The 643-nt window shown below is 42.9% G+C and overlaps 1 protein-coding gene across 2 annotated transcripts in view; it reads right to left on the bottom strand.

Annotated features, from left to right (window-relative positions):
• The window catches only part of ahsa1a (AHA1, activator of heat shock protein ATPase homolog 1a), a 5,989-nt gene extending 5,471 nt beyond the window's left edge, over positions 1-518 (bottom strand). For both annotated transcript variants that reach the window (XM_087170802.1, XM_087170803.1), the window contains exon 1: positions 266-518. In XM_087170802.1, coding sequence (XP_087026928.1) covers positions 266-345 — 80 coding nt within the window. In that variant the 5' untranslated portion in view covers positions 346-518. The remainder of the gene's footprint in view (positions 1-265) is intronic.
• Between the last annotated feature and the right edge of the window lie 125 nt (positions 519-643).

Here is a 643-nt window from a genome sequence, read left to right as displayed (position 1 = left end):
CTGCAGTCCTAAAATAACCCCCCCCCCTCCCCCACCCAGACTGACTGATTTCTCTAGACTCTTCTTCTTCTGTTTTTGATGACTCAGCTGATCAGATCAAATCAATAACTTCAGCGTCGCCTCCTATTGGTCAAAAACAAGTCTGGATTTCAGGTGTTCGAGACACCTGTCTAGTGCACTCACCTGAGGCAGACACACACACACACACACACACACACACACACACACACACACCCTTTAATAATAATATTAATGAAGAACAGACCAGTGCCAGTTGTTGACGTTGGTGGCGTCAGCTCTCTCCTCAACAATCCATCGAGGATCTCCTTCTCCCCATTTGGCCATGATTGATAACTAATCACTGATCACTGATCAATACTGACTGAAAAACAGGTTATAATACTGCTCTAATAAAAACTACTGCAGTAATAGTATAGTATAGAATAGTCCTGGTGTCCTGACAGACTGAAGTTGTTACCAGCTTCTGTCTCTGATCAGCTGTTCCACAGCAGCTGAAACATAAACCACAGTGACTACTTCCTCTGACGACCTTCAAAGTAAAACTCCTCTCTGCTCCTACTCAAAACATCAGTCTGATGATAATTAGTGTGTAATTCCTCTCTGGAAATCAATAAAGTCTGAT

Source organism: Seriola lalandi, unplaced genomic scaffold, assembly GCF_002814215.2.
Source record: "Seriola lalandi dorsalis isolate HSWRI2012SDOR001 ecotype SW California unplaced genomic scaffold, Sedor1 jcf7180002054960, whole genome shotgun sequence".
Classification (NCBI taxonomy): domain Eukaryota; kingdom Metazoa; phylum Chordata; class Actinopteri; order Carangiformes; family Carangidae; genus Seriola; species Seriola lalandi.
The sequence above is the reverse complement of the archived record's forward strand: the minus strand, read 5'-3'. Positions and strand labels throughout refer to the sequence as shown.